Below are 26,436 nucleotides of genomic sequence, written 5' to 3'. Positions count from 1 at the left end.
AGGATCATGTGACTGTGATTAGTGACGTGCATGCAGATTATACCTCTTTTACCCTACAATTCTGGGCATGGTGCTGATGGCTACCTATCCCATTCCCTATCAATGCCATTGTGAGTAGGTTCATGAATCAGATAAAGGCCCCTTACTCTTCTATAATTGATGGGTGGGCTACTTTATCTGCTGCTATCTGATAATGTGGTATAAAATGGGGCTCTCAGGCCTGGGCAGCTCAGAAATAATAAACCTCAGCCAGTAGGGGGACACCTTAGAATGTTTTCAGTTTAGTTATCTGTTGGGCGATTCTGGAAGGAGCAGCCCCTGTCATTTAGATGGTGTGTGTGTGTGTGTGTGTGTGGGGGGGGGGGGGGGGTTAGGTGGAGGGGAATACTGTACTTGGCTTGGCAAAGTCTGATGCCACCTATGTTAACACAGACTTGGAAAGCCACAAAAAGATGGATTAGGAAGCATACAAGCACTATCAAGTGGCAAACAGGATGTAGAAGCAACACAGTCAGGAAGGCCCATGAAATTTCCGTGTAATTTACAACTGGATAGAGCCCTAAGTTTAATTTCTGCATCATTTTGTGCAATAAAACCTGTTTCTACCCTAAACATAATGACAATGATTTTAAACTGAACACGTATTTTCCAGTGACTCAGTGGCTAATACATATTTTAAATTGGTTATGCAAATATATTGGTAAGTTTAACAGCCCTAACACAACATGTATTTAGAAGTATAACTAAATAGCAAGAGTAACCTTTTAAAGTTGCAAGGTTCTTAAAAACAAAAATAACAGTTTACAAAAGCTTCAAAGCACACATTAATATGCATAAGTGACAGCCTACTTGTTAAATTAACAAGAAATGAGAAGATCACCCTGCAGCAGCATAAAGGTGCTTTTGTCTTGCCACATCATACATGGACATGAAAGCACCTCTTCTAAATATGATTTTTCCAACACATCATTTATTATGAGAAAACCTCAACTTTTACTCTGATCATAATAGATGTGTATGTAATTAATATTTTTAGAAATCAATGAGTGCCGGAGAATGTTGTTGTTTTTTTAAGAGCAAAATACTTGCTCTGTGCAACCAAACTAGTGTTTTTGGAATAAAGATGATTGATCTTATTCAGAGGCTTCCCATTTTCAGACAGTATCCAAGACTGTTGTTTTGAAGGAGAAGTGACACCTCAAACTCGGATTTATCTTTTTTATTTAAAAACCAAACCAAACCAGGAGAGGACCTCAATCTCAATTTTACTGGTATTCTTAGCTTTGATATAGGACCATAAGGTGAAAATCAAAAGCTTGACTCCATAAACCAGGTCCCAACATAGAACTCAGCGTTGACAGGCCACTAGATATTATTGTAGTAGGAAACTTCTCCTTTATCCTGGTGGTTAGTGCTTAGGGCTTCTATGCATGTGAGTAACATTCACCAAGGACATAAGGTCCAAGGTGATAAAATCCAAGGATATGCCTTCACTAATATTTAGTAATATTTTATATAGCATGCAGAACATATTTAGTCCCAGTGGCAATCCAAGTATAATCATGCATTTCATGGCCATTGATGCCTGCAGGGGAGAAATGTTTGTCCATATAAAGATACCAAGCCATTCTTGGGAGCAGGGTATGATATGAACACCCAGCTTCTCCTAAAAGCTAGATAAAGGGCATAAACAGGCCTAATGGATTTATTTAAAAATGTAAGAGACAAGAGTACAATATGTTGGACACTGGTAAACTGTCATGCAAATGTGATCTGTTCTGAGAACCCTACATTAAAAAGTGAAAATAAATATTTTATTCCAATTTTTAAGCAGAGGTGTGGATGAAAAGCAATCTGCTAAGCATATTTTAATCTTATAAAAATTTTATATTGGGATAATTTGCTTAGTGTCCAATTTCATGATTTGAAAGGAATTTTAGGAAGTCTGGAGTACAAGTATCTGAAATGATACTGTTAGTACTACCAGAACATGCCTTCAGTTTCCTCTTAGGCTGTGGTTTTACCTGCCAGGAAAAAACTCATGAGTTTCTTCCAGTTGTTCACTTCATCAAAATCCAGTAAAGGAATTAAATGAAGCGACACTATTATATACTGTTACCTAGATCTTGACCTAGTAATTGATTTGATATCCTTCTTGTCATCGTCTAGTTTCTTGTCCTCAGAAGATTTTGTGTCCTGAAGGTTTTCGTCTCCTTCGTCATCAGATTTGATTTCAGAGCTGCCTGAAGATACACTCTGCCCTTGCAGTCCAGTTGGCATACCTATGGGAAAACACAGTGATTTTCTGTTACCAATGTTTAAGCAAAGGTTTGAATGCATTTGCATGTATGTTCCTTACTAATGCCACCTATTGTTGGATCTGTGTTCCCGTCTGTTCTTACAGCCACTCATTTGGACTGACTGGTGCAGAAGGGAGTTTCAAGAATGCAGCTGCTGAAACCATTTTTCAGCACTGGCTTTGAGGCTTAATTCCACTTCGCAATCTTTCTGGAATAGATGATAATTTCACTGTCTACCAAACATCAGCTAAACTGCAATTAAAATCATAATCATGGAAATCACACACCTCATGTTCTGATTAAGAACCCAAGTGTCTATGAGCTATTACGCTAAGCTTTTTCCTTGAGCAACGATTTAACAAGAAATAGTAATAAAAGACTGCCCCTCTATAGCACCTTCCATTCAAGGATCTGAAGGTGTTTTACAGATTCATTACCTGTATCATTCCCATTTTACAGAAGGGAAACTGACACACACAGAGTTCGTGATCTTCACCAGCCTCACACATTAAGCCAGTGGATTGGCTGTGTAATAAGACCTAGAATTCCTGACTCCCAGTTCTTTGTTAAAACACTAGACAATGTTTCTTCTTCTTAAAAAAAATCTTAATATGCCATTTCCATAAAATAATCAAAATACCTTAGCCATGAAGAATGAGTAAGAGCTTGTAAGCCATCATAAAAGAAATTTTGAGTTGTTTCTTCCATACTTTAATTGTAAAATTAGCAGCCTCTAGGAATAAAGATAGACCCTAGATGTACTCTAGGTTCAGTTAGTTTCACACGTATTTTGAAACAATACTGCATCTATACATATAAATCTTACAGGATTCACAAAGCACAGCAAATACTGTAATACAATTAAAATCAGTTTGGTATTTTCCCTCGCATCTAACTGAAGTCAATGGGAATTCTGTGTGCAATGGAACCGCAGGGTCTTAAGTTTACTCTTTTTGATTTTGCATCCTAAAACATTTTCTACATTTCTCTACTGCTTGAGTTATGTTAGTACTAGAACTTGCTGTCCTGGGCTAAATTGCTTGGATGCTTGTAATTGTGATTACTAGAGCATACCAGATAGGATGTCTGGATTAATCAGAACTATATATCATGTTACTCCTGACTCTCTCCTCCCACTCAAGCTGCACTATGGTCTCATTGTGTATCTGAGTTATCACTACTATGAATCCAAGTTCCAAGTAGACTCAATTCCAATCGCTGTAGCATGTATAATTAAAGTTTTTTAATGTAAAAATACAAGCGTTTAAGACTGCCACATGGCAGTGTCCTGACAGTATTTTGGTGTACTTACCCCTGTATGGATCTTGGGGTGGATTTAAATCAGGGGACGTAGCAGACTGAACTGGCAGCTGTGGAACTGGAACCTGATTTGGCACAAGCGAATGGCTGCCACGCAGACCGACACCATCTTCACGATGAGCTCCAACCTGTAAAGAGAAGAGTCACAGAGTTTAATGTGATATGAAGGTGAATACGGATGTAACAAGTTCCTCAGACAGTGAAGAGAGACTAAAGAGAAAGGCAGACATCTAAAAATAATGTTCCCTGTAGCTTTTTCACTAGAGGGCGCCGATGTACTGTATATCTACATAATATGCAAAACCACTTAACACTCAAGAAGATGCTGTGCAGCACATTTAGTGACAAATATGGCAGAGTAGCTCAGGCAGGTAAAACGTCAAATTGTCTCCCAGGGTGCTGCAGTGGAGCGCACTGATTCGTACCCATCTGTCTTCTATCATGTCCGCCAACAGATCTGACAATTATCTTAATGCCCATATGCTTAATTGTGGGCTTCTCAATTCCCCCATTGCTATCGGAAATCCTGCAGGAATTTAAATTTGGCATTCAACTTTCATTTCAGGGGATAAGATTCTCAAGCCTGCCATTTTTTTTTTCCATAATGCCAGCTAAGCCTCTGACAGCGGAAGCTACAGCAGTATCTGACACAGCCCCTATTCGGCACAGATATAATAAAACATCACCTGGCTTTCCAAAGCTAGAAGCCCATTCCAAATTAATGTTCACTGTATTTCATTAACCATAGAGTTCCAAATCCGAAGGGGCACCATTCCTGCCAACACCATGACTCCGGGTAATATACCAATAAAGGTTTTATTAAACACACCAGTAATGCCATTATCTTAGCTGACAGTGCAGGCACAATGGAAATACGTCCATTATTTTCCATGTACACTGCTCATTGATGCACTTTATAAGCTAAAATTGTCACAGAATTAAATACAATGGACGGTAAGGAAGGACAGTTATTTACTTTAAGAGCAGAATTATCAGAAGCTGTGGACAGGCACTCTGATTTCAAAGAGCCTCTATAGTACACCACTGGAATTGCAGGGAGCAATCTCTTACATTTCTTAAGACATACCTTAAAGCCAAATAACACCTTAAATGGTATAAACCAACATTTCTACATGTAACAGTTTTTATCCTGGACGTTCTCAGGTACTGATCCTACCATTGGATGAAATGTGTCTCCACAGATTATACATTCCGCAGAGAACTCTAGGTGACTCTTCATTCTCAAAAAGTATTATCCATGGTTCAGTTCTCCTGGAGTACTAAAAAGACTTAGGAGTGTTTCTATTCAGACTTACAAGATAATACACTCTGATTCTTACCAGCAAGGCAAGACCACAGTAAGAAACATAAAAGGGAACATTTCCAAAGGGGACTCAAGAAAACGTTTTTCTTTTTCAGACTAAATTCAGATAACCAAAAAGCCAGTGTAATATAACAGAGATAAAAACACTCCCCCTTTTGAAACACTTTAATTTTTAAAACATGATATCTCAAGAGGAGACTTTGGAAAATTAGTACATTTACTCATATATTTGGTTGCAAGAAAAAAAAAGGTGGTGTAACTTATGAGTCTAGAGATCTAAAATGCCACCACCACAGGAATAGTGTTGCATATAAGATACAAGAGGTTTCAAGAATCTCAAAGATTCAGGAGAGAAATTTAGTGAGGAGCACTCTGATAAAAAAGGGCCCTTAAGAGCAGCTTCTTATTTGTGAAAGGAAACTATGGTAGCTAAACATACTTTTTCTGGAGATGGATAGAGTTAAAGTTCTGTAAACTGTAGAGGATTTTCTGTGGTAAAGCTGGGGGGACAAGTGTAGGAATCCATTTGGTTTCACTCTAAATGATGACATTTTCACTTGGAAAACAACCAGCAGACTTCTTTTGAGCTACTTGAAGGTGTTGATATACTTTGGCAGACATGTCATCCCATTCAAAATGTCTACCTCCTTTCAGCCAAATTGTAGTTGACATTAAGACTGTAACTAGGATGGCTAAATCCAGGACACATGATTCCGAGTGTTCATTTTGACTGAGTTCCCTAATGATATAGTCTATGGTTTTATCATAAAACAAGAGGAGCTGGCTGAAAAAATCCAAAATTTACAAGTTTGATGATTTTATTGAAATCTTGAATTTAGAGAAAAAGGGATGAAATTGTTGACAACTACTTTAGTGAAAATGATATTTTTTTAACCTGTTCTAATAAAAACTACTAAGAAAAGCTGCAGACTTCTCCTCTTCTTCAGCTTCAAAGAAATTTTGGAAGTAATATCATCTTATTTCTCACAAATAAATGGGCAAGTTTGTCTATTTATATTTTCTCTTTTACTGCCCCAAATCTAGCAAGTCTGTTGAGATGAACAAACACTTGTTGCAGTGAACTGGCCATAAGCCATACATTAGGGAAAGACCTGGTCTTATCATCTACGCCAATGTACTCAACTCTGCCCAGGAAGGGTTATCTCACTTTCAGTGATATGAATGGCAGTCAGAAAGGTCCATCTGGGCATTGTAAAGCTTCAGACTTTGGGGCCTTCAAAACACAAAAAACGTATATCTTACCTGTCTAGGTCCGTCAATTGCAATAGAGTTGTGGCAGGGCTGAGTTTAACCTAAGAATATTGACTCTATTCCACTCTGTTCATTGCTATAAAATATAATTATGTGATCATGTGCATGTTCTATCTTTTTGGATATTTCATTTATGAAAATCTGTAGCTCATTTAAGTCTGTTCAATGCCAGGACACTGTACTGCACCTGGAACTCCTTGAGGGACCAAGAGATGTACTACAAAAGTTCTTCAGTCTATTTTGGACGCATCGTTTAGAATAACTTGGGAATTAATCATTTATCATTTTATCTCTCTCTGTTCCCACATTCAGTGATTTCAATCTAACCAAACTACATATATAACTGCCCATTTTGTGTCACTCTCACACTCCCCTACTTTCCCTTATGTCTCGGACTTCTCCCTTGCCTACAATGCCTCATCTTCTTCAAATACCCCCTCAAAACATGCTTCCTTCCATGAGTTTTATAAACCCTAGTCATCTCCTCAAAAACAGTTAAAAAGAACCATGAACTACATCAACTTATGCTTAACATCACTGCTTTATCACTGCCTTTTGACATTACCCCTCTCTTTCTCTCATCTACATCTATTTCGACTGTAAGCACCTGTGGTCTATCTTCGGTGACTTTACTAAGCCTAGCATCCCATAGTTGTTGCTAGGTAAATGATAAATAAATAGCATAAACTCATTGCAGCAGTGGCTGAATACTCTGATGTCAGCATTAACCTAATCAGAGCACTTTACCAAAAGTAACGTGGCTTTATTGTCTTTTGAGATACTTCCTGACATAAAATGCACAAGCACTTTTATCCTTCAGTCCTAAGTACATAACCAGTCACCTTGATTTGAGGGAGCAAAGACTGATCCAGAGACACCACACTGAACTTTACTTTTATGTAAAATGTCCTTTGCATTCGATGTCCTGAGAGCCATGATGAATCCCTTAAATTGGAAATGGAAAGACAGAAAGGTGGAACTGATCAGAAAATGCTATGAATAAAACTCTCTTCAGTCTTTCCTTTGTTGCAATGTGCCAGTCATAATTGCTTATATGAGAAAAGAGATGCCATTTTGGTCTACTACCTGATGTTCTGGAACTGAACACTTTTCTTTCCTGGTGGGCAGTTTTGAGGGGGAGTGCCAGCATGTAAATGGGAACTGTATAGCCCCCCCTTATATATATAAGGTCAAATTTACAAAAGCACTTAAATGACTTAGAGCCTAAGTCCCATTTTCAGAAGCAACTTAGGCACTTTCATTGACTTTCAATGAAATATAAGCTCCAAAGTCATTTAGATGCTGTAGAAAATTTTTACCTATAGACAATGTATTTTACTGATGTATAAAAGTGTGCCAATTCCTACTGTATCTAGGTACACATGCATATAAACACACATTGTAAGACCAAAATTAGCTAAACAATAATAACTATTTATAAAAAACCCAACCACTCTACAAACCGAGAGTCTGTCAAACCAACGGAGGAAGTGAATTTCAGTCAACTGTACTCCACTGAGAACATTCTGCCATCAGATATCAGACGACATTCATATCTATCAGCTGTATGATAAAGCACATCAGCTGATCTCTACAGTTGTGAGAGAACACAGGAAAACAGGCAGAGGCTTATTAAAATAACTCTTAAAGTTCAAGAGTGCAGTTAAAGTTCAATTGAATACAGAAAGAAAACAGTCTTTGGTGCACAGGCATGACCAGTGCTACTAAGCAGAGCAGCTATCATATTAGGTACTAGCTGCAACTACAGATAGAAGGACCTTCAAAGATTGCCCTATTTAGACAGGATTGCAATAATGATAAAGATATTGATAACTAAAGTAATGAAAGGACCTTGTGCTGATGGAATAATGTACTCCTTAGCCATCTGGGACTCAAGGACCAAATAAGGTTCCTTCCAGGAATATCCTTAAATTGTGAACCTCATTTGCAAATAGTGGGTAAGTCCTTCAACAATAACATCAGATGCCAATCCATCTGCTATCCCCAACCAATGAGCATTTTGTCTGTGATATGAACAACAGGTTTGCCCCAAGACAAAGTGAAGATATGACTCATTCCCCCCGGCCCAGGATTGAAGATCTATAAATAATACTATCTTTAGAGAATCAAGCTCAGTTTGAAGTTCTATTAATACTTCATTTATTGACTTGTCTTTAAACAGACCCCTACTTGAACATTCAGCAAATGAAAAACAAACAAAGTTTATGCTCAAATAAATTTGTTAGTCTCTAAGGTGCCACAAGTACTCCTGTTCTTCTTGCGGATACAGACTAACACGGCTGCTACTCTGAAACCTAGTATTTACGTGTAACTCTTTGTGTTTATTTCCTTTAGGGTGTCATAATAACAAAAAAATCTATTCTCCTTGAGATTTTTCAGCTAAAAGGAAACATCAGGAGAAGTCCTTATCTGGTGTTACTTTGGCCCCTGAGGTTAACTAACTCATGAATAACAAACATATTATATATATATATATGTGTAGAAGCACAGTCCCAACCACCTGGGAGTAATTGGGGATCAAGATTAGGCTACTGGGCTTTTTAGCGTTAAACTCTTTGACAGGTGTTTCAATATTAGGATGATGGGTGTAGAGAAAATCCAGATGGAAAAACAGATACTTGCACTGATATTTTTGTTTGTCTTTCATGGATTTTTTTTTAAATTTTATGAGCTGAAATAATGGTAGATCTGGTTCTCACAGTATTTCCTTTGACCTTTTATATAAAGTACGGAGATATTCAAGTATGAATACCAAGCTTTATGGTTTATGCCTTTTGACTTTATTTAGATTTTTGTGGGAGTTACGTAGCCCTACGATAATAGAAGCAGCTATGGTTTTCAAAAGTATATTGCAAAAGTAGTTTGAAAAAGGGAAAATACTTTGATAGGAATAACAAAATATCTCAAAAGAACCTATAAAGTGAAAGCACATGGAGGTATTTAGAACAGAAGTGTCTTTTCTATTAGGATTTTGGTTTAGCGGAACTAGAATATAGATTTAACCATACCAAAAGAGATGTGTATGTGTGGTGGCATTTGATGGTTTTTTTTTTTTTTAAAGATTCACATTTTGTTTTCTGTTAAAGCTAACATGAAACTGTCTTGAGACTTTATTAACTTTCTAAAACTAGAACTTGATTAAAGGAAAAAGGTCACTTAGTCTTCTGGTGCATTCATCGTGTTTCAACCTTTGATTTAAAAAAATAATCAAACCCAACCCACTATCCTCCTCCAAAATCTGCCAAGAGAAACAATTAAACCCATGCATTCTCAATTTTCTGAATAGTTGAAAAATATAATTATAGTTCATTGACCCACAGGCAAAGGCCAGGGTGTGTAACAAGTTCACTGAATTCAACAGTTGTTCCAACTTGCCCATGATTTGCAGATTTCAAACACTGGCACTTTAAGTTAGGTGGCCTTTGGCAAGTCTCTGTCTTTCTTTGTATTTTGTTATATGTGGGGTGTTTAATTCAGACTGGTAAATATCACTGGACTATATCATGCTATTGATTTTTACGCAGAACCCCCACTGGCTTGAATGGAGGTCCTGCTTAAAAACTGGTCCATTGTATGTATCCTGTAGCTATCAACAAACAACAACAGAAAGACATTTACTGTTTTCACTCTCTTTGTTTCCAGGAAGCGTTTTTGAAAGTAATTATGCTTCTGTGTTTAAGGGGCCTATTTCATGGATGTGAAAATGTATTAAATTTCATTTGGCAGTTATCCAATCCTTGTTAATACTATCTCCTGAGATAAGTGTCTCCAAAACAGGCTTTAGACCTAAGCTTCTCCTCCACTATCATTCTAGAACTGCACAGCACGGTTAGAGCTTTGTCAGTCCAGGAACAGCTAGTTAATGGAACTGACATGTAACTACCTAACCTCACCTTCATGAAAGTGCTATTAATAAGTGAACTGTTTGCAAAAGGATAGTTTCACCTTAGCTGCCTGTTGAATATGAACAGCTATATGCCTTTGAATTTCAAAATACTGATCTTTAAACTACAGTTGAATGATCAGAACCTTAAATTTGGAAATAAAACCTAAACAGAGGTCACACACAAACCTATGTGTGGATATATAGGTAGATTAGATAGATATTTGTTTTTCAGCAAACACAAAGAGAAAAGTTGACATGTTCTCACTGTAATTAGATACCCACTGACAAAGAAAACTGTTTTGGTATCTTTGAATTGTAATCTCCCCATGAAATATCAATTACATCTGATGGTTCAAGAGTGCTAGATTCCAGTTTTAATTATCTTGTCAATATCTCCATCATATGAAAAGAAAGGAAACTTATTTTCTCTAAAATGAAGGAACTCTATTGAAACCAAAAGTGCATCTATAAAAGTGAGAAACAGTCATACAAACATTACTTTGATTGCTCACAGATGGGCATTTGCAGTTCATGAATTGCAGGTAGCAGACAAAAGCTGAAAAAGTACCCCTTTGTTTACCATTAACTCTTCCCATACTGAGACACAGCACTTCACACAATTCGTATTAACATATAACTCAGAAAGAATTTGACAAATTCCACTCTGAAAACAAAGATGCAAAGGGAATACTAACAGGTATTTTCTAATGCTTACAAATTCAGGAAGTTCAACTGAATGATTTCCCATCTCAGGATAACAGCTACATATCGCAATTAGGAAGAGATTAGTTCAACCAGTAAAGTCATGAATGAATTTAACGAGCAACTACCTTGGTACCTTTACAAATATGATGACCTTGAGTTATCCAATTAGATAAATAAAAACATGTGGCAAGCAAGTTGTAAAGTTATGCATGTTAACGTGTTTAATATTGTCAAAATTTATAAGTTTGACAGAAAGCAGATTTGCGTAAAGCCCTTATAAACCTCAACTGCTATATTACAAAGGGAACAACACAGGCCACTTCGACACAAATGGTCTCTCACTCTATGTGTGCATTATTGGTCCAAATTATTCACTCTTACTTTACGGCACTGAAGTCTTTTATCTCCATGCTATACAATAATAATTTCCATATGACCAGTGGCTCAGTGATAAATAAGATCAAAAGAAAAAGGAAGGATTTAAAAAAAAGACATTAAGGGTGGCATTAAATCAGGAAAAATAGCAAAGTTCAACATTTTCTTAATACAGAAAAAAGTACCAAAGAATACTAAGCAGCTTTCCAAATATCTTATGAAAGGAATTTTGCGAGCAAGTCATATGCAAAATCCATTTAAACGTTGACAAAAGTGGCAAAGCTGAAGTTCAGTATTTATATATATAAAGAGTGCCACGTCTTAAGTAGAGGCAGGGAGGCAGTCTGAACGAAACAGCGGCTTTCATGTTATGTACTGTATGATAGAATGCTGCATGGCAGGGCTCCATACATTTCTCTATACTCTTTCTGTTCTATTTAATGGAGGTAGGCTTGGGTAATCCAGTGTTTCTGAGGGAATCACAACATTGCTCAACTCTAACGTGAGCTCTGCAAAAGGAAGTTTTATTTGGCATTACACATTGACTGGAAGTGAAGAGCCAACTTCCCAAACAAATTTTCTTCTAGTGCTGCAAAAATTACAGTGTTAATCTCCATTCCCAAACAGCTGTTAATAATCTGTGAGAGGAGATGCGTTTTCTTAATTCTTTCTGCCTATAGATACTTTAAGTACACAAGGATTCTACATATTTTAGCTTTTGCTTTTTAACGACTAATTTAGGTACTGATCTTATTGGTACAATTGGCTCAGTCTCTATTCATGCTCCACTATAAAGTACCTAGCGAGCATTAATTCAATGTTCTGGTCCTCCACACTTAAACAGCATTTCTTTCATACTAGGTGAGACAACTGAAGTATTTTAAAAGAAATCAACCAGTTGCAACATACTATGGAGAGAAGTGGGTTGCCATGGCCACTGAAGTGACGTCAGTGAAATAATCCTTATGATTTCTTTCCTACAGGGATGATTATTCATTTAAGCATTAAGTATGGGGGAGGGATAGCTCAGTGGTTTGAGCATTGATCTGCTAAACCTAGGGTTGTGAGTTCAATCCTTGAGGGGCCCACTTAGGGGATCTGGGGCAAAATCAGCACTTGGTCCTGCCTAGTGAAGGCAGGGGGCTGGACTTGATGACCTTACAGTTCTATGAGATAGGTATATCTCCATATATAAGTATTGGCTAAATCCAGAGATATAAAAGATTCTAAAACTACAGAATTAAGAATATTAACTCCTTCATTTATCTGTGAGTAAAAAACATAGTAAACAAATCAGCAAACTTAGAGAAGTTTTATGTCCTTTTGATACCATATTCCAGTCTAATAGGAAATATCCTCCAAAAGATTATGTGGCCAAATCAGCCTCTCCTGCTTTCTTTCCCACTTGTTCCCAAGCACCTGCTTTAATGGTGACCTCAGCTCTACACCTCAAGTTTCAGACGTTTCACAAAACAGCTTTTTAAACAAAAGCCAGCTGTTTCTCATCTAGACTACAGGGGAAACAAAAATCAGGGCAGCTTAGAGGAATGTTACCCAGAGACTACCATTCTCCAATAACTTTCACACACATTCGGCTTCACAATAGATCCGTCCATGTGTGGAAACCAAGGAGCTAGCTAATGCTAAATTAAAACTTGGAAACCAAATACAACGATTTTAACAATACACCTAATTAACTCGTTTAAAATGAATGAAGTCATTGTGTCAGGACAATGTTTTTTGAAAAAGGGTGTCATTTTAAATAATAATTAATGGATTTTTTTCTGATTAAAACCAACAGTATACTTCAAAAATGGTATTAAGAATATGATGGAGGCTATAATTTACATGAAATTAGGAATGTCAACCAATTAGAAAGAACATGAATGTTATATAAAAGGGTTATATTGCTGCTTGTTTTACAAGCTTTTAGTCCAATAAGGCTGTTTTGTCCAGTTTTCTCAATTATTATACCTTTTTTTTTTAATTGCAACTGTGATAAAAATTAAAGCAGGGCAGTAATAGATTTTGAACAAACAAATAAAAAAAGCTGAATCTTGTCTTTTAAATAATGCCAAGTTCCTTGACTCTCTTTGTTTTTGTATGAATGACATAACCGAATTACTTCATGAGTTGCTATTTTAATTTCTAGTGGTGGAAAATTCCATACGTTAATTTAATTTGGATGTTAAAAAAAATATAAATGAACATATCCTCTTCCTGTGGACCCTTGTGTGAAGCATGGAAGCAAGTTGATGGACTTCTAAGGAGGGTCTTAAAAAAAACTGTATACCAGTTTTTGTTGTATAATGGCTATAATAAATCCAGCCATACATGGCTACAAAAGAAATGTGCCACTTTTATGATTTCTGTGTAAAAGCTAGCCTACAAATACCATTTTACAAAATTGTATTTCAAATGTTAATAAAAACCCTCTACAATCTACATCATCTCTACAATGATGATGGAACTGACCAAAGCCAGGAAATTCACAGTTAAAGGCAACAACATAGGCTTAAGCTCAAGTACTTGTGGTGGGAGTAGGAGCAGATACAATACAAACAAACTAACCTTAGAGTTTCTGTCTTGACTTGGAATTTCCTAACTTCTGTTATTTTCATAACTGCCATTACTGAGACACAAATATTATGACCAGCTATGGGAATGAGATGCTTACTCTCATCATCTGCATACCATTACATACAAATACACTTCCAATGAAATGATATTTCCTAGCAATATTGCATGTCTGACCTCTGAGAACAAACTAAACTCTTTTTAGTGCATAGAGGTGTTTTGTGTGTGCTTCGCAAGCCACACTACCTTCATTTTAATTATTATGGCTTCAGTACTGGAAATACTTGCGCATGTGCTTAACTTTCCTACCACAAATAGTCCCAATGAGACTATTCATGATAGTAAAGTTAAGCGCATTTGTGTTTGCAGGATTGAAGTCTAAACCTTTATTAAGTATGGCAGGTTATAAATATTAATTTAGTCAAGATTGCAAAACAGTTTGTTGCTGATGTGTCAAATTAGAGATATTTAGGTTCAAGTACTCTTACTGTATATTTAGGTCCACCAAGTCACTTTAGAAGATGTATTTATCTGTTACATTGGTTTAGGGCATATCTATTAGATCTGGGCAAATAACTGCATTTTTGGTTCAGTGGCTGAACAAAAGAAAAAAAGAAAAAAATTAGCTTTGTTTGAGTTTTTTAAAGCTTTTTAAAAATAAAACTGAAGTGAAATTTGAAACAGTTTCAAACTGAATATCTAAACATTTCATTTCAAAAATGTCAAAATGAACTGTTTTGATTTTTCTTGGAATTTTGTTTCTGACTAAAATAATTTAGCAAATTCAATGCAAATTTGCAAAATGTTTCTGTTGACCCAAATCTGCATATTTCAGTGAAAAATAGTTTCATTTGAAAAATTTCACCCAGGTCTTATGTCTATTGTTCCTATTCTGCTATGTATATATTGTACCTCCTAAAAGCTTCAATTTGTATTTCTGAATTTGTGCTGGGTATATTTTATTTATATAGATACATAAAACTAATTCAGTGTAATATCCCTTTTTAGATCAAAAGTAGTTTATTGTTTTTTTTTATAAAGGTAACATTTTGACTTCTTTTCATGATATTCTGTATTTCCTGCACTTCAATCTTGACACATTTAATATTTGTACTTTGTAATTATGATAAAAATTATTATAGTTAATTCACTTTTATAGTAGCTTTTGTTAGTGGTTGTCAAAGTGCAATTCAAAGAAATATTAAATCAGAACTCCCTTGAGAAGTGAGGAAGTATAATTCTACCCACTTTACATTGTACCTAAAGTACAAGAAAGTTAAGGCTTGATTCTGCCACTCTTATTCAAGCTGAGCAGTGCCTTACTTTGAGTATGGCCCTATGGTACTATTCAATACAAGAGTGGCAGAAGTGGTCTCTAAGTAAGTTATCCAAAATCACTCAGCATATCAGCAGCAATGGAAGTGAGCAGTTCTCCTGACTCCCAGTGTAAATGGGATTAGGAATTTGGGAGTTTGGAGCTCCCATACTTTAATTAATTTACTAATTTGTTGCTGCCCTGAGACGATATATGCCAAGTCTGAGCATGGAGTGATTTTTAATGTATCCCAGTTCCCTAATGTGAGAGGAGAAATTAGAAACAAGGACATCACCAACTGTAGAAATCCAAGGGGACTATTCATGTGCTTAAAATTGTGCATGTGCTTAAGGCTTTGTTGGATTGGGGCTTTAAAGAAACACTGTAGTGACAAAGTGAAATACATGAACCTTCCACTAGAAGTGTCATCCATCTCTTTTAAGAAAACAAGTAATCACAGTGGGACAAATTTTGCTCTTAGCTCCGCTGCTGTAAATCTGGAGCAATTCCACAGAAATGAAAGGATGTAATTCATATTTACAACAGTGGAGTTGAGGGCAGAATCTGACCCAGTCTCATATTATTTTTGCCTGGGGAACAGCTTCATACTTGTCCAATATAGCACAGAATTGTGGAGGATATCTGATAAGGAAGACCTGCTGGAAACTAACACAGACTCTGGGCTAAATCTCAAGTTACCCTAGCATACTCCAAGTTTGAAACCAACAAATGAAGGTGTACAGTGGGCAAAGAAACTTCCACCAGCACATTCTGTACAAGTTTCCGGTCCATACCTCCCACTGCTACTTTATTTACTGCAGCTGGCCAAAGTTTTATAGCCTGTTTCATGTATTAAAATTCAAATGTGGAAAACATTACCAGTATCCTCCTCAAATTTTTTTTTTTAATTTTTCCCCCTTCAACTTCCTTTTCAGAGTGGAATGTATCAAATGGTCAAAGGCTAACTTAAGACTGACTCTATTCAAAAACTATTTCCTTTGTTCTTATGTTTTTACTTCAAAATTCATACCAGTTTTCCAAAAGAAATTACCAGGCTTGATTCTTTCACACAAGTTACAGTTTCAGACAGTGACTAATACACTTTGTGCACTAGCAGACTGTTTTTTTTTTCCCCCAGAAAGTTAAATGTGGAGAGTAAGAGACCGAAATTTGCCCTTCTTGTTTTTAGAACTAGCCATGTTGTCAAAGTTGCACATCTTTCATTTGAATTGCCCTGTTCAATGTATTTTGTTTATGAGATCACTCATTGTTTTCTAAACTTCAGAAAAGAAGCAATCAGAAGCTTATCTTCAATAGCAGAAATGACAAGGTACCATGCAGCAGTTCATAATCAAATCAAATCAAATTTTGGAAGAGTGCCCACCCTTTCCTAAAACAGATAGACCAGAGAAGAAATTGAAGGGTCAGATATTTCCTAAAAGCTAGATGAACAATTTAATTGTTTGCTATTCTTTTTATTCCAAATCTAACTTCACCTACATCTGGTATTTAAGAGACGACTCCATATTTATGGAACAAACCGTCTCTGAAGTGATGCCCTGGGTGCATGTTGCATCAGTTTAACATATGCAAAGTGAACAAAGCTACAAAAATTAAACTCTTTTCTCTTGATTGAGAGCAGATATGCAGAAACAGTTGTAAGTCACAGATCTGGCTTTTAATAAAGCCAGATTTTTTCATTAAAAGCAGTATTGTTTAAACATTTGGGGGGAAATAGCGTTGTACAAACTAAAAATCTTAGATTATATGTATCCCAAGTGTATTTAACACATTACCTGAGGCCAAGCTAAATTACAACCTAGAATTTCCTTTTGTGAATTCCCAGCAACTGCCACAGAGAGCAAAACAATGTCTGGGTTCATGCTATTTTTACAGGGGAGGGGGAAGAGAGATGGATTTAGCTGGGATGCTGAAAAGGCATCTTTCTACCTTTTGGAGCCTCGCTGGCAGACTATTTTAAGTCAGCATTTTTTAAAATCTGTAAATGGCACTGGCCCAATTGTGGTTTTTAACAATGCGTCAGCCATGACAGCAACTTTTAACTTTAGTTTTAGGATGGGGCAGAGCCACCATTAGACTGACCACTGCCGGGATCAACATATTTTAAAAATGAACCAAAAGAGAAACATTGACAACAATTAATAGTAAATAGCAGTAAATTACATTCATATCGAGCATTTCATCCCAAGTGGTTTACAAGCTACATGGAAACAGCAGCACTGATTTGTGCTTATTAAATTTTACTCAATGTACTGTATCGTCGTTCCCTGAACACCCGAGCTCTCGGCATTTGTTTGGTCAAGGACATAAGGAGAAAACCCCTTTTCATACAAAAAAGATATGGGATCTTTAAGGTCCACATGGATGACAGACTCAGTTTTTAAAGTCTCACACACAATAAAGTGCATAAGCCTAAATAAGTAGCTGCCTTCAAGGGATCAAAGCAAGAGTTGACTCTGCCAGGATATCCTAGAATGGCGTAGTCATCTGTTACAGTGGATGATGGCATCATTTACTACAGAAATACCAGCAAAGTTACTACCCTTTACAGTGAGAACTTCTGTGTTGATTGCACAGGAACATTAGAATTGCCTTAGTAGATTAGAGCACAGTGGTCCATCTAGCCCAGTATTCTGTCTCTGACAGTGGCTAATACCAGATGGTTTAGAGGAAGGTGCAAGAGACCTTGGAATGGACAACAATGGTGTTTCTACAGAGGAATTTTTTCCCTAATCTGTGTCAGTGGTTGGCTTATGCCCTGTGGTATGAGAGTTCACATTTTTTCTAAATATTGTATTTAATCTTATATAAAGCAATGCTGGATGTTCTAATTATCCATATAATGTCCATTCCTATTCTGAATGCTACTAAGCTGTTGGCCTCTATTACATCTTGCAGCAATGAATGTCACAGGTTAATTGTCAATTACCTTACTTTCTGTTTTATTGAATATCCCTTTCTTTAATTATAAGACAGGATGAATTGGACTACTAGATTCACTTTGTTTACTATACATTATTTTGTATACCTCTAGACTTCCCTCTCTTATATGTGTCCTTTCTAAACAAAACCACCATGATCTGTTCAATGTCTCATCATATGGAAATCTTTCCATACTTCCAAGCATTTTTGTAGCCTGCCTTTGAATCTCCTCTAATTCTACTATATCCTTTTTGAGACAGGATAACCAGAAGTGAACACAAAACTCCAAATGAAAGCATACTCATGACATATATAATGGCATTATAACATTTTCAGTATTATTTTCTATCACATTCCTTTTGCCATCTTAACATTTTGTTTGCCCGTTTTTTTTTTTTTTTTTAACCACTGCTATATACTGAGCTGGGATTTCCATTGAACTGTCAACAGTGATGGCCAAGCCTGTTTCCTGAGTGGTTACAGTTAACTGAGAAATAGTAATGCATAGAAGTATTTCAAATTATTCCTTCTAATATGCAATACCTTACACTTGCCAACCCTGAATTTCATGTGTCATCCTGTTGCCCATTAACCCAGCTTGGTCAAGTCCCCTTGAAGTTCCTCACACTCTTCTCTAGCTTTGACTAACCTAAATAATTTGAATCATCTGCAAACTACATCTGCCCCTTTTCCAGATCAGTGATACAGAACATTTCTCCTAGAATAGAATGTTGGGGTACCATAAGTGTTATCCTTTAATCATGCTGAAAATTAGACATTTAATCCTACTCCTCATTTGCTGTCTCTTATCCAGTTTCTAATCTATGAGTTCACTGTATGACTACTTAATTTCTTTAATAGCTTCTCGTGAAGAATTTGTTTTGGGGTTTTGCAAGTCCAAATATGCACATCAGCTTGTTCTCCTTTACCTACTATTTTGTTGACATTTTCAGAGAAATCAAACAGATCAGAGAGGCATGATTTTTCTTTACAGAGGCACAGGAACTACAAGATATTTTCCTTTGCAAGGTGCCAGACACCCATCATCAAAAATATATATATATAAAATAAGAAGACATTAACAGAGAATAATCAGCAACTATAACAGGAAAATTAGGACTAATTCTGCAATGATAATGCTAAGTAGTATTTATTCATGCATGTAACTATACTGTGAGATCACTCATGTGAGAAAGTACTACACAACATGACAAAACTCATAGAATGAGGCTGGACAATGGTATTATCCAAATAGAGAAGGTCTGATACTCTGATGTGGGATATTTAATCCAATGTGAAAGCCACAAGTAATCATATATGATCCCAATTCACAAAAAGCACGTTAGCACATACTTAAGCATGTACTTAATTCCCATTGCTTAAGTGTTATCTTATATATAAATTATAGCCATCTATGTTGCTATAGATATATGGGCATATGCTAAATAGGGCACAGGTATGGATTACAGCAGTAATGCAAAAGCCTACAGGCCTTAAGCCTGTAAAAATAATAGCTTAACCAAACTAATTAAGACCTAAAGATGGGATATAAGTAACTAACTCATAAATGACCCTATATCACAAAAGATAGAGTGATGTTATAAGTCAGCATTGCTAAACCGCTCACAGGTAACCACAAGATGCCAGTTTATACCAGGTTTAGATATTTTAAATTAGGATTATCAGCAGACAACAAGAATGCCATGACATGTAATTGACATATGCATTAATAAGCTTGATGTAAAAGGCCTAGTAACCAATGGAAGAAGGGCATTCCAACGATAGTTGGGTGAGGAAATACAGATAAGGAAAAGGGGCTGAAAAACCTACTGAATATGCATTAAGCATAGTGGAGGTCAGCATAAAACATTATAGAAGCTGTATCCTGGCCTACTTGCCCCGCGGAGATGCCAGGAAGACATCCACTGGTGACGAAGAGGATGAGGACAATTATGACTGATACTTTGGGTTTCTTCTCAAGGGATAGTGTGAGTAATGCAAATACTAGATGTTCCATTGTGTTCTCTCTCTCTTTCACCAGACTGCAATGTGTGTATTGTTGTTTGGTTGGCTAATAAAAGTGATTATTACAAAAAGAGCACTGTGTTGTGTTGTGTTTGTGCACTATGGGGTCCCCTTTCTATTGATAACCTCTCTGCTATTGTTATCTTGGACTGAACCCTCACAATTTAAAGTAAGTGCAAACCCTCCTATTGGGATGGGTAATTAGTTAAGTAACCCATAACCATAGCTAAGGCTACAGGATGCATTTCTGAATTGGGGGCTTTAACTGCAGCCAGATTCCTAGGAGGATGGGTCTTGAGCAGAAGTTTCAGGCTAAAACATTTTTTTTTTTTAAGGAATAGGAAAATAAAAAGGGAAGAGAGAGAATTCAGGATTTCTGCAGGGTCCTAAAAAAAGCAGTGCATCAAATTGAAATGGAAAGGCAAAGAGGAGTAAAGGCAAAAACCTGGACGATTCCTCTCTGATATACTTATTGGCATATGCATAGGAGAAAGATGGTGTACTATTCATACACTTGTCAGCCAACTAAATCTCTCAGACAATCCAAACTATTTTAGAAAGGACTTTTAATGAGGCGGATGCCAGAGTACAGCAGCTTTTTGTCAATGGCAGCCTCACATCAGTCAGTCTTAAAACACATAAAAGAATACAGTTTTTACTGTCATGAGCAAAATATACAAAATAAATATAATATGTGCCTCAAACACAGTGTAGGTTTAAAAATGTCTTTTAGTACTACAAAACCTCGCACAAATTAATTTGATACTTTTGTCATAAACATGAAAATATCTGCAGCATTAGAATGAGTAGAAAGACTCAATATCATTTAAAAGCCTGCAAACCAGTTCAGAAATTCTAATTACTTTACTGTTTTTAAACCTGCACTGTCATTTACTCTCCATAGCTTACCATTAGTGAATGTCTATTGGCTGAAAGAAGGCCTGTCCCATATCCTGACCCAAGACCTCCCATTGCTCCATTGTGAGAAGGCCCTATTAATCCATGCATGTCGCTATGACTACCAGGCATGGCTGTTGAAGGCCCCACTGCGTGGTTCCGGAGAACATGAATAGCATCGTCCAGTCTTTCCAAACGGTCTTCAATCCGGCTTTGCTGTTTGTTTATGAAAAACAAATCAAGAGAACCATCAGCAAATGTGAAGGGTCATTTAACATTTGAGACAAAACACACACAGATTAGGTATGCCACATACTGTACTGCTAGTTGGCGTATGTGTGTGTGGGTGTCGGGGGGTGGGGGAAGGGAGATGTGTAACTGAAAAGAGTTCCTTTTATTTCTTCCCCTTTTTAACAAAAGCGATTATTTTTTTTAGGGAAATAATTAAACTAGCATTCTAGGGAATTAGAGAGAACTTAACACAAGCACAGCTTTCATTTTCATGGGCAAAACAGGTTCAATGATTCCTCATGAACATAATCATTACTGTACATATGTTGCCCTCTGTGATTTTTGAAAAGTTTTAGTGTTACCTTAAGCAAAAAGAAGAATATACATCTAACTTAAGTCAGTTTCTGACAGGGTCTACTCTCCTTATGTAATCAAAGAACTATGAACAAAAAGTTAGAAAGAACCTATTAAGGCCATATAGTCCCATCTCCACAATCACTGAAATGTTCCTTATAACTGTATATCCTAAAACTACTTTCAAAGCATTGTTGGTAAGAGCAGTAATAAATACCCCTCCTTACAAGTTTAGAGCTCTGCAGCCTGTATGAGATGTGAAAAAAATTACAAAACAGAGATGTACTGGTGGCAGCATTTCTTATAATTTTCCTTGTTTGTTCTAGTGTAACTCATCCCTCTCTAAAACAAAAACTTACACTCAACCCCACTCCAGGGGGAGAGGGAGCTGCCCATGTTACCACTAGAATTCTCCCTAAATCTGAACCATAAACAGCAGCGATGCTGACTTTAAAGAAATCTGATTGCTGCTTTACTGGATTACTTCCTTCCAATATCATCTTTCTTTTAGAAAAATACTGACATGTTGTTGGCAAGTATAGGAAGAGGAGAAGTAATGGACTCAGAAATAATACATTGTATTTATGCTATATAGTGTCCTTCATGCAAGGAGTCCATAAAATTTTACAAAGATAAGAATTATAATCCTCATTTTACAGATGGGGAAACTGAGGCACACATGGTGAACTATTTGCCCAAGGTCACAGAGCATCAGTGACAGAGTTAGGGATAGAACTCAAATCCCCTCTTCACATTACCACTAGGTCACATTGTCTCCACTGGCACATGTCATATCTGATAAGGGATGCCTAAAATTTCTTGTTCTTCAACAAGATATGGGAGGGGAAGGTGAAAGGGCCAGCCCCAAATCACTGGGTAACTTTACCGCTACAAAAATAATTATTCACTCATTTCAGATCTCTGAAGCATACAGATTACAAAAACATTGCTATTCCATACACACAACTACACACCACAGCAAGCTGGGATAAGCTAGAAAGTATCTGGCAATGAATCATGATACACATATTTGTATTGGGCCAGATACTGCAGTCCTTGCTAATTCCTGACTAAGGGAAAATTCCCATTGAAGTCAGATGGACTTTTCCATGATTCAGTATTAGATGATTATTTATTTTGTCTTCAGAAACACTTTGCTTTTTTATACTGAGACATTTTTGATCTTTACCATTATTTATATAGGTGCTAGGTGTTCTACAGAAATATAATGAGACAACTCCTTCCTTACTATCTAGACAGACAACAAACAGAAAAGAATGGGATAAATAATTTAGACTTTTTAAAAACCTTGCCCATTTGTCCCTAATATGTTTCCAGCTGGCCCCCCACTCTTACCTAATCTCTCCATATAAAACAACGCATTTATTTATTTATTTATTATCCTCTCGCTAGTGTTAGCCATAATTACCACCCCAATTCTGGCCAATTCATAACACTTACACCTGTCCTACTTCATAGCAACCACTTACTGTTCTCCCTGATATCCCTTCAAGCAATCCCTCCTGGCTGTAAACAAAGCCCCCCTTTTGTAATTAACCTTCTCCATTCTGGAATGTTTTAACAACACATTATCTGTTATATGGTCAAGCACGACATCCTAGTCAGTAACAGTTAATATCAAAATATCACAAATCAAAGGATTGGGACCCCATGTTACTAACTTAGCAATGATCAAATAGTGTAAACATCCAAGGGCACAGTAATCGCTAACAAAATGCAAACCCATGTGAGAAGTGTGGATGAGAAATGGAAAGAACAGCATGGAAAATACTGAGGCAGAGGAGGTCTCTAATCAAAACATACCAAAGAGTGTAAGGGACCTTCATAATTGGGAGATGATGATGCTTGCCCTCCATTTCTAGACCAAACAGCTGTGCCTGCTAATAGTAAAATGGGAATTACCATTAGAACTATGCAAACAAAAATGTCTTTCAAACTTTCTGGACGGTTTTGTAGACATGTAAATGCTGTTTTCCAGATAGACTATAGGGCAGACATATGGACAACTTCCAAAATATACATGGATGAAAAAAAAAAAAAGTATTTTTGTAGTGAAGCACGTAGACGCAGGCCACAAAGTTGCCCCAGGCTGCTTCCTAACATAGAGGTTTTCATTGATTCGGCAGCTGTACCTAAGAAAGGCTCCAGCAGAAGGAAATGTCTCACTGGTAAAAGGAGAAGTAGCATTTTCAGAAGTGCTAAGAGGGGATTGCTAGACTTCTATGTAAATCCAGCACATACTAGCCCATTATCCTAGCTGTGGTTCAAGACATATTTGATGCCACTGAACAAATCATTCAATCACCAAACTAATGGATTTGGGTTTTTTTAAGAAATAGGATTAAAAAAACAATAATAGTGTATAAATATCTAACTCAAAATTCACTTACAACTTGTCATTCTACAGATGCTCTCATTTAACTGCTAAGATTTGTACTTTCTTAAGGTAGACGATGTTATTTTGCACTTACAAAATTTAAATGGCGCTAACTCTTGGTTTATATTAGTTAACATCTATTGAACTAAATCTGTTTCTGCTGAAGGTTTAAGCGTGAAATATATAAGATCTCAATTTTTGCAATATCATTTTTTTTAAACAAAGATATGTCACTATTAAAGGGGCACACTAGACTTTAGGTCAGAAATATTGGTTCAAATACTTTCTCCAGCAGGTTGTGTTTATGGCACTATGATCAGATTATTTGTATTGTTAGGTCTTTTTTGTCTGAAGCATATAATCTTTTGAACACTCTTATGAAACAAGGCTGGGAATTCAAGGTGGAGCTATTAGGATTTTAAGCTTAAAACTGAAGTTAAGTGGCATTTTCTCAGTTTAGAAGGGCAGGCCAGAATTGATCTCATGGCATTTTCTAGCCTCTCAGTATGCCATATTGACAGAATGGTGTTAATTTTGATTATATATAGCACATTCACTACCAAATTCTGGTCTCCATAGATTTTCATTGTCTTTAACTTGTGATTTTGCCACGTCAGTGACCATCAGGACTTTCATATTGTTTCTGACTGGCCCACTTATATCCCGAAGCATAAACAGTTCAATTCTCCTTTGAATGTATGTCACTTATTTGTATTGACGTTGACCCTTGGATCTCTTTATCAAGTAAACTTTATGGAAAGAAATTCAATCTATATTGCTTAACATACAACTGCTTTCCTCAACTTCCACTCAAATCCTTTCTTTATAGTACATGACAGAAATGATGGCAAAGCCCCCTAAAAGAAATGTAGCACATAGGGTGCTGTCTAGGGACAGGGACTGGTTCAGACAAATAAGGACTGTCTGTTGTCCTCCTAAACCCTTCAACCCTTCATTGGGTCTTACTCCATGATGGAGAGGGGGCTGGCCAATCCCCAAAGAAGGCCTGATGTTGGAGAAAGGCAGCAGCCTTCCTCCCCACCCCCGGGTGCATTTTGGGGGGACATGTTTCATTAATATCACCACAACCACCATACCTCACTTTCAATAGCATGTGTCCTTGAGGGAGGGCTTCCTACCCCTCTTCAGTGGAACTTTTCTCTTCAAGGAGAAGTTTGGGGACCTGCTATCTTTCTTCAGACATAGCTTGCCTTCAGGTGTTGGCTGGCCAGCCCACTCCTCACTCCCATTAACCCTTTCACTGGAATCTTGTCTCTTCAAAAAGTACTTTGGGGTTTGCGCCTCCAAGATTGTTGAAGCACTGTGAAACCTCAGAGCAAATAAGATCCATCCCTCTCTCCAGAACTGCTAATCTCCTTGAGGGACAGATCAGTCTTACTCCAGGATTTAACAATACTGTGCTACACTCAGGAGTATAAACTATGGTGTCTTTTAAAATGTCAAAGTGAGATTGACAGGACCGCCCCATATGAGTTCCTCAGTCTCACAGGACCAGAGTGGGGAGCAGGATGCCTGGTCACCCCCTGAAACAGATCCAGTGTTGACTCCCCCAAGAAGCTAACATAGGTAAGTTAGATCAAGAGCCTCTCAGATATAGTTATATGGTGAGGGAGTGTTCAAGGCTCTTGTGGGAAAGTCTCAAAGGTTCATACAATCTGAATTAGCTTCATATAGGTGTCTACAATTTCTGATGCTCATTAGAACCTAACTGCCTCTGAACCTTTTCAGCTTAGCCTTTCACTAGTGCTAGTATATGCCTCCCACACTGAAAATTCAGCTACAAGGATTATTTAGAAATAAAATGATACCACCAAAGTATCTGTATCTTTTGAATAAGGACATCCTCAATATCACAGTGCACTATAAATGAGTTAAGCGTACTATGGCTCTTTGCACACAGCCACATTTTATGGGCCAAATTCTGGCAGGAACTTTGCTTAGGACCCCTGAGGTCTTTGTCTACACAACAAAGAAAAACCTGCGGCTGGTCTGTGCCAGCCGACTCGGGCTTGTGGGTCTGTTTCATATCAGTCTAGACTTCTGGACTCGGGCTGGAACCTGAGCTCTGGGACCCTCCCAACACAAAGGGTCCTAGAGCCCAAGCTCCAGCCTGAGCCTGGAAGTCTACACAGTAATGAAACAGCACTGCAGCCCGTGCCCCGCAAGCTCGAGTTAGTTGGCACGGGCTTTGCTGGGTAGACATACCCTGAGAAAATACTCATGGCAAATAGTCAGAATGACTGAGGGAATGTGGTTCCTCCAAAAGCTACAGAAAGGCTACTGTGTAAAGTCTTGTCAACTCCTTTCACAAAGCGGCCTGGCCTGTGGGCTAGGAGGTGTGGTCTAAATCCTTACACATGTTTGCCCTCTTGCGGAACATTAGGAACAATCTACACAAGGGTTTATGGGGGTTGCCTGGGGCCAGAATATAGGTGTCTATTAACACTGCTTTTTTGTAGCAGGTAAAGGCAT

General features: G+C 37.2%; 1 protein-coding gene across 15 annotated transcripts in view; it reads right to left on the bottom strand.

The window, feature by feature from the left end:
- TCF4 (transcription factor 4) overlaps nt 1–26,436 on the bottom strand; it is a 330,874-nt gene that overhangs the window by 8,910 nt on the left and 295,528 nt on the right. For 12 of the 15 annotated variants that reach the window (XM_054032796.1, XM_054032800.1, XM_054032797.1 and 9 more), the window contains 4 exons: nt 23,370–23,446; nt 20,973–21,176; nt 3,613–3,748; nt 2,120–2,282 (listed from right to left, as the gene is read on the bottom strand). In XM_054032796.1, the coding sequence (XP_053888771.1) occupies nt 2,120–2,282; nt 3,613–3,748; nt 20,973–21,176; nt 23,370–23,446 (580 nt within the window). The remainder of the gene's footprint in view (nt 1–2,119; nt 2,283–3,612; nt 3,749–20,972; nt 21,177–23,369; nt 23,447–26,436) is intronic. The other 3 variants (XM_054032795.1, XM_054032808.1, XM_054032806.1) reach the window with 1 other exon arrangement.

The sequence above is a fragment of the Malaclemys terrapin genome, chromosome 6 (assembly GCF_027887155.1).
Source record: "Malaclemys terrapin pileata isolate rMalTer1 chromosome 6, rMalTer1.hap1, whole genome shotgun sequence".
Taxonomy (NCBI): Eukaryota; Metazoa; Chordata; order Testudines; family Emydidae; genus Malaclemys; species Malaclemys terrapin.
The sequence above is the reverse complement of the archived record's forward strand: the minus strand, read 5'-3'. Positions and strand labels throughout refer to the sequence as shown.